Source organism: Hyposmocoma kahamanoa, unplaced genomic scaffold (genome assembly GCF_003589595.1).
Source record: "Hyposmocoma kahamanoa isolate Upper Pololo Valley unplaced genomic scaffold, ASM358959v1 78, whole genome shotgun sequence".
NCBI classification, from domain to species: Eukaryota; Metazoa; Arthropoda; class Insecta; order Lepidoptera; family Cosmopterigidae; genus Hyposmocoma; species Hyposmocoma kahamanoa.
In genome coordinates, this window is record NW_020653945.1 from 14,856,572 (window position 1) to 14,865,086 (window position 8,515).

General features: G+C 31.6%; 2 protein-coding genes across 2 annotated transcripts in view; both read left to right on the top strand.

Moving 5' to 3' along the window:
* Positions 1-708, top strand: part of LOC113233080 (isocitrate dehydrogenase [NADP], mitochondrial-like) — a 20,784-nt gene extending 20,076 nt beyond the window's left edge. Inside the window, exon 7 of the mRNA XM_026468060.1 lies at positions 145-708. Within this exon, the coding sequence (XP_026323845.1) occupies positions 145-169 (25 nt within the window). The 3' untranslated portion in view covers positions 170-708. The remainder of the gene's footprint in view (positions 1-144) is intronic.
* A 1,346-nt stretch (positions 709-2,054) lies between these two features.
* Positions 2,055-8,236, top strand: LOC113233146 (O-glucosyltransferase rumi homolog). The gene is made up of 6 exons (XM_026468154.1): positions 2,055-2,240; positions 2,418-2,602; positions 5,084-5,272; positions 5,498-5,628; positions 7,472-7,619; positions 7,817-8,236. Exons 1-6 carry the CDS (start codon positions 2,117-2,119, stop codon positions 8,234-8,236), a joined length of 1,197 nt encoding a protein of 398 aa, XP_026323939.1. The 5' UTR covers positions 2,055-2,116.
* The last annotated feature ends 279 nt before the right edge of the window (positions 8,237-8,515 follow it).

Sequence of the window (8,515 nt, forward strand, 5' to 3'; positions counted from 1 at the left end):
TATACAATTTACATTGTACAAATATTAAGTACACACATTTGAAAGTAAACACAAATAAAAGTAGGCGTAGTGTAAGGATGCGAATTTAAAAGTATGTAATGATCGAAACCTGAGGCTTGGAATATTGTGTTTATTTTCCCGAACTGACTTATTCTTTAGACGTCACTAAGGTGGGTTGAAAGGCCGCACAGTTTTCCAAGGTTTAGCTAATATATGTATAATTTGACTTTTATTCCTTTTGTATACACCTTACCAGTGTCATTCCCATTGTATTCTATTTAATATTAAATTGTGATTTTCACAAACGTTAGCAAAATCACAGTTGAATCTTACTCGCTTAGAATTGTATTTAAGTGTAATTTCATGCTTCTGTAGTGTAATCTACATTTTCTTTTTGTAATGTAAACTGTATGTTTCACTTCATACACTTGATATAAAAATATATTTTTTATTTTCCCCAGTGGTGAATGCAGCATCAGTTAATTTTAAGAAACCCCTTTTGTGCCTTGTGATTAAGGTTTGCTTTTATAAATGTTAATAGAACTTGAAAAAAAAATGGTAACAAGAAAACAAGTCTTGGGCACAATATGTTTCGCTTTGTGTTATTGAAATATTGTATACTTTACAAAATTGTCATGAATAAATTATCTTGGTTTTAAAACGGTCGGAAAAATTGCGAAGTCGCCAAGTGATTGTACAAGACTGTAGATTTAAAAAATTAAATCCCATTTATAAAAACTAACGGCTGTCTATATTAAAAAAAAAATTGTCTGAGAAAGTTTCTCATTTTTAAAAGTATATATATATATTTTTCATAAATAAAGTAAAAATTCACATAAATTGTTTTTGATTATTTTTTACAGTAAAATTTTTTGATATCTCAGTACAGAGAAGACGACTGGGAATCACAGTGGAATTCTTTCATACCGACATCTGTTATTGATTAAGAACAGTCTGAAAATTACTGGAAGTGTTAATTATTGTTTACACTAATCGTACCATGCTTTAAGCTTCATGCACACCGTGGTTGCGGATGGTTATAAATACTGTTGGGTAATTTTCCGAAAAATTCCCAAAAAATTGGAAAAATAATTTCAAATGCTCATATTATGTTTTACGTTTTGAAATATCTTTTGAAGTTTTATAGCGTGAATTATAAAATAAACTCGTTTAAATAAAAGCCACTTAAAAGAAAAACGAGATTTATAATTATTTCACCACAGCGAAAAAACCTACGACAACCATACCACCCACCATAGATTTAGGTACCTATATACTAAACCTATGACCACCACCATCTCTTGTTGGCTTCATCGTTTTCGTTCAGTAACTTAAAATTTTGACAGGTGTCAACGTCAAATGTGGAAATAAAGGAAAAGTATCCTTAGACTATGGAAACCAATTTTTCCATCCTCTAAGAAAGTATCCGAAAAATTTTCTGAAAAATACAATTTTTCAAAATGGAAATTTAGTGACCCAACACTAGGACTATATACTCGATGAAGACTAGATAGAAATTATCTTTGTGGGTAGCCAACAAAAAAATGTCAGTTACCATGTGGTGGCTTTGTGGTGGTAACGATGCTATGCTATGCCATTTAGTAAAAAAACATGAACTTATTGGAGTTTAAGGTTATTTCCAGTTAATATGATTGGATTGGGATTCGCTCTGGACCTTTTGGAGGGAAAAGTGTCATTTTTATTTTGACTTTCAATTATTTTGTGAAATCCAGTTTAAAGTGGAATAGGATAGCGCTATTGTGCCTTAATCGAAGATTAAAACGCGAAATTATACGAATCTCGAACTAGAATACCCGTATCGGCCTGTTTTAAGGAATCCCGAGTCAATCCAACCACGCCGCCTTAAATTGCCTATCCTCTTTGGGGCGGCCATATTCACAGAAACATAATTATTAAGCCTTTGCCAAAGCCTTAATAAATTTAAAAAAAAATATGATTGGATTTGTTGACTGTAGCCATACTGTAGCTGTATGTGTAGCAGCGTGTACGCTTTTGAGAAAAATTAAGTTAGGAAATGAAACTATAAACTTCCTCGACTTTTTTGAAATCTACTCCAAACTATCTCGTAAACGATAAATATACTAAAGCATATATTATGAACGGTACTAGTTTTTTTACATTGATATTTTGCATATTGTTTTCTTTATCTGCGAGTAATAGTGAAATATCTCGTTCAAATGAAGAACAATGCTCAGAGAAACATAATAAATACAGTAAAGGTAAGTAAGTGATCGTAACTACTAAAACTATACAAAGCTTTGTAGTCCTAGAATTGAATTGTATGCGACTTCATTCTTGGTTACTAAATTATATTGGCTATCCGCTTACTATTAAAAGCTTAGCACAAGATAATTTGTGTGGACTCACATTATTTTTATGTTACCTACTTATTACAGAAATCAATGAGTTGACGTCAAAAATTAGTAAAGAAATTAATTTAGCTCTTGAATACTACATTCCATGTAAGAAAGCAAACTGTAGCTGCCATAAGGCAGTCATTGACAGGGACTTGGCTACGTATAAAGATGGAATCACTAAAGAACTTTTCGAACATGCTCGCTCTAAAGGTGTCAAGTATCAGGTGTGTATGCATGTTTATGAAATATGCCTCGTATGGCTTCTATATTTGTTTTATGCTGTTATCTGAAGCAGGAGTGGTCAAAGGGCTGATGGAGCAGTTTTTAAGATCTCACACAGATATCATTGATCATTTCGATGGAGCCATAAAATTTAAAAGAAGAAGAAGGACAAGTGGGAAGGTGCGCCATTATTTGCTATATAGCAACTTGCGTAGTGTCCTATGTTGAGCGCTAGTCTGTAATAGGGATTATGCAGAGATTTATTTTACATTGTTTCTATAAAGAAATGTGTCTTGTGTGTTATCTAGAAATGACAGAGAAGCCACATGTATAGCATTTGTAATGAGTATGTATCTACACTAGACCTAATTTTATAGGAGAAGGTTTTAACATTTTTACTTTGTTATTTCAATTTCTACAACTTTAATTTTTTCATAGTAAACATTAATTTTGTAGGTGAGAGGTAAAGAACCTTTAGTGCCAAAAAATAATTTTTATTACAGAGCATTTTAAAGAGTATGAGACTTTAAAATTTTTTAATTTAATTGGGCATTTAAAATCAATTTTAAGGTGAAATAATGACGATAGGACTTAATGTCTCTTAACATAATTGTGTGATTTTTAGCGTTCTAGTCAGCGTCTCGGTCAGCCGTGACCATGGGACCTGTGAAACATCAATTTGAAAGAACAAATATAATATTAGATATGAGCGCCGATCTAGACCGATATAGACCAACCGGCGGCGAAAAAATGTCGGTGGCGGCGGCGTGAGAGCGACCATGAAACGAATTTGTGTAAAGGTCTTTGGTTTTGCAAAAGCTGTTGTACAAATACTTTTTCATAGGAAAAAATAAAATAAAGCATTTAATTTTTCTCTATTTTATCAAATTTTTGGCAGTTCCAGCAGGCGCTCCGATCGTACGCACGCGCTCGCTTCTGTATTGTGTATAAATTAATGTTTTAAACAAAACATCTTATAATATAAAGTCACTAAGTTTTATCTTAGAAATGTCAATTTCTGGCGTCGCCATTTCCACTAGCATACACAACAAAGAAGCGTGCGTGTCGGAGCGCCTGATCGAACTGAACTGAATGGCGCACAGTGGGCCCAAATTGATCATTCTTGGACATAGGAATAACTTGCGGAGTATTAAGCTATTTTTTTTTTATAGGATGGATAATAACATTCGTAACAACTTTTATACTTGTATAATTTCTCGATACTCCACAAGTTATTCCTATGTCCAAGAATTATCAATTATTATTTAATCATGGAAACAATTTTAGAAATACAGAGCTTATTTTTTTCATATGATAAATAATAACAATCCTGATAACTTTTATAATTTCTTGAAAAGTTGATTGTTTCAGAGAAAAATATTTTTTTTTTTTGTTTGGAGAAATAAACATTTTATTTTTTATCTCGAAATGTAGGAAAATGTAATGTGTGTGGTTTATTTGCAATATAGGTCCATTCATTCACTATCAAGAAAATAATAATCCATCTGTAGGTATTTGCGGCTTTACGAGTAAAAATGTGTCAAAATTTTACATTTGTTATTTATTTTTTAACACAATATACTAGTGTCTACTTAACTTTCGTGTTATTGTTATAACACTCTTTAAATTACACTAAAATTTATTTTTATTTAGTTGAAGCTCATGTATTTTAAAAAAGTACATCAAAAGCCGCGTACATGCAGACGGATTATTTTTTCTACATAGAAAATTATTGGAACTATACTGTAAGTAACCCTCGTGCATTACACTATCGTACATTTCGAGATAAGAAATAAAATGTATATTTCTCCACACAAAAAAAATCATAATTTTTTATCTCCGTAACTATCAACTTTTAAAGAAATTACACAAGAATAAAAGTTATAAGGAATGTTATTATCTATTAAAAAAAAAAAATTACTCGATATTCCACAACTTATTCCAAGAATTATCCGCGTACAACAGTATAAATATCTTTTTTCCACCATATCCGGAAGTATGCGTTCTATTTCTGTCAGTGAGTAAGAACTTGTAGCTTTAATATATAATATATATATAAATTTGTATTTATACATGCAAATTTTCAATGAAACAACTGAAAATTTCTTTTTAAGTTATAATAATAGTTTATATGGCAACTTGTATAGGATTCCAATTAAATTAATCATAAAATTAGTCATATCGGTGTAATTTAGACTGTTATATTATAACTATAACTCGAAAGTTAAGTAGTAAAAAATAGAATATTGTGTCAACAAATACATAAAAAATACTGAAATTTTGTCTTTACTTATAAATCCGTAATATCTGTAGACGGTTTTTTTTTTTGGTAGAAATTGATGGAAACTACTTTAAGCAGGCTATTATATTTTTATATATTTCGAGATGAAAAATATATTTGTCAGTCAGATACGCATCTACGCCCGACACGATTTGTTACAAGGTGTGTTTATGTGCCATACATTCCTTATTTCTTATTTCAGATAATAGATCAAAAACTGTATCGTGATAAAGACTGCCACTTCCCATCAAGATGTGCTGGGGTAGAACACTATTTGAATGCTCTAGCACCAAACTTGCCTAATATGGAATTTGTTATAAACACTAGAGATTGGCCTCAAATCAATCGCAAATGGGGACACCAGAGAGCTCCAGTATTCTCATTTAGCAAGGTTGATTGATAACTTTTTCATTGTGAGATTTGCGATTTGCATTCCATAATGACCAATTCAATAAATGTAAATGGAAATAGTATTGTGCTTTTGTTACTTTATTAACTGTATGGAATATGAACTCAAACAAAATCTAATTGGATATAATAATAATTGAGCAGCTAACAATAATACTAATTATGTGATTAATTCTCGTAAGGAAAAATTTTCATTTGTAATTTTCAGACCAAAGACTATTATGACATTATGTATCCAGCTTGGAGTTTTTGGGAAGGCGGGCCAGCAATCTCTTTATATCCCACAGGCATAGGAAGATGGGATAAACATAGAATATCCATTACAACTGCTGCTGAGAAGTGAGTACCTATAGGTCCATGAGATTCTACATTGCATGTAATTAGAAAGAAGCATGTCGAAAGCTGCCCCAATAATGACGAAGAGCCGTTCGTGGACTTTGCTAGTATAATTTTGCGTTTTAGTTTATGTCTAGTCAATGCTTAATTAATATATTTTTGTATAAGTATTTTTAGAAGTCGGGAATTAAGAAATTGTAAAACATTGTATTTTGGAAAAGATGCAAGAACACAACGCAATTGATTCAGTTCGACCATAGATTAGGTATCATTCTTGTACGTATGTTTCATTTTAAGCATGATTGATTGTTTACGTACCTGAAGTGTTGGTTATTTCACACACATAAAACATTAAAGCTTTTAAATACCTAATGAAATAACAAATAAAAAAGTAAGGACATAAAACAATAAATAAAACACAATCTTGCAAAAATATTAGGACAATATTTAAATGAAAGATAATGAAAGTTACAAAGGAACGTTTTGACAAGAGACCTCTTGCCAATGGATATTGGGAACAGTGTGACCAATTGAGGCAGATTTCTGCCATTTGTGAAGATTTAATTTTTATTCATTTTCATTGCTGCAGAATATGATAAGTTATATTAAATGCAGAGTTTGGCAGCTTTGGGAATATTCGGCAAGTTCTTTATTATTTTTTGGAACAAATTGAAAACTTGTTGTTTTTTGTTACTACGAACAATCATCTGAAGCGAAATACAGGACAATGTTATAAACACAACCTATATCAACTTTATTATCCCAGCTTCTACAGGCTGTACTCAATCAGCTTTTTTGATGCTTTGATAATGAATCACAAGTATTGATAGGTCTCCTTAATGCACATCGTCAAAAACACTGGGTCACAAAATACACGGGATGTCGCCATCCTTCTTTTATTGTAAGATGTGCATATTATTGCTTGTATAAGTAAAAAGAAGACTTCTATATGATGATTCTTTCATTTGGCTGGTAACTTTAGATTTAATACTTTGATCATAATTTTATTGTAAATTGTGATAGTGTATGTGTAGTTCAAGAAATATACACTAATTAATAGTATTTACAGCTCAATATAAATACAATAATGGACCAATAACTCAGAGGACTTGTTAATCGCGATGCAAGTTTGTACGTTTGTAACACACAATACCATCTATTGATACATCTACTATTTGTCAAAGTTCAGGAAATAATTTTAGTTCATGATCAATATTTTGAATAATATTTACAAGGAAAAGAAACTGACTTGAAACTATATTTGTTTTTTCAAACAAATCGCGTATATTTGTTTGAAAAAACAAATATACGCGATTTAAATCCGGAAAAATAGTTTCATTTCCTATGTGTAACAATCGCGAAAACCTAAGAACTCGATATGACTTTTTATATTAAAGAGGAATTAATTGACATCCACGGCCAATTACATAATATAAACCACTTCCAGGCTATTGATCAGCGCCATCTAGGTATAAAACGGAATTTTGACCTTATTCAGAGCTACGATCTGTTGTATGGAGATTAGCACTCCTCTTGATTTATTGCTAATTGATACAATGAATACATAATTATAAAGTATGATAATCCAAAAAATTTGAACTATGTGACAATGATTATTCAATTAGATAAATTTGCTTGCAACAAATTATTTTCATGTTCCCTTCCTCAAGTGTGTTTTTTTTAAATAATACTTTATAATTTGAGTTGTTATACATTGTGGTAATAAAAATGTCGGTCTCACTTTTGCTTTTGCGCTTTTTATACGATCAACAGTTAAAAGAAAAAAAAAATTAAATTATATATACCCTAGAATATAGAAAAACTAGGTATGATCTTGTTATTTTAGATGGCCATGGGATGAGAAAGAAGGAAAAGCGTTTTTCCGTGGATCCAGAACAAGCGAAGAGAGAGACGCTTTAGTGTTGTTATCGCGCTCACACCCAGACCTTGTTGATGCTCAGTATACTAAAAATCAAGCTTGGAAATCTGATGCAGTAAGTTTTGAACCATTTAAAATTAAGGAAAAACACAAGGAATATTGCGCTGGGTTTTTGTCGCGTGGACCCGTCGACTTGCAGCATTTAATACCTGCGATAGTGGTCTCATTTCATGCAGCAGATGCCTAATCACTTATTGTTATTTCGTATTTTTCTTCTTTCAAATACTTACTCGTATCTAAAACATGTTGCAGGACACATTATATTCTCCTGCAGCACCAGAAATATCATTCGAAGATCACTGCAAATACAAATATTTATTCAACTATAGAGGAGTTGCTGCTAGTTTTCGCTTCAAACATCTTTTCCTATGCAAGTCTTTAGTATTTCACGTTGGAGATGAATGGTTGGAATTTTTTTACCCTTCTATGAAGCCTTGGGTACATTATATACCGATAGACCCAAAAGCGAAAGAGGATGAACTGAGAATGTACATTGAGTACTTTAAAGAAAATGATTCAATAGCCAAGGATATAGCTGAGAGGGGTTTTCAACACATTTGGGATAATTTGACTGATAAAGACGTTAAGTGTTATTGGAGAAAGTTATTGAAGAAATATGCGAAACTTGTCAAGTACGAAGTGAAGCGGGATGAGGATCTGAATAAAGTTTAATATTTTGTATTAATATAAAACTTATAAGGAGTAAGAATGAGTATTTTTTAATAAATCAGTATTTTTGAAGTTTCTCTGTTTTTAATCATGGTTTGGCTCAATTATATTGCGGCGGAATGGAATGGAAGCGAATTTTTGTAACAATATTGTATAGCGTAATTAACTTTATGGTCAATTGCGTAACGTACAAACTAGATACGAGCAAAAATCACGAAGCGTCTTCCGCGGAATTCTCGCGCAATTCTCGAGTATGGACGCGCATTTACTTAAAAATTCGCA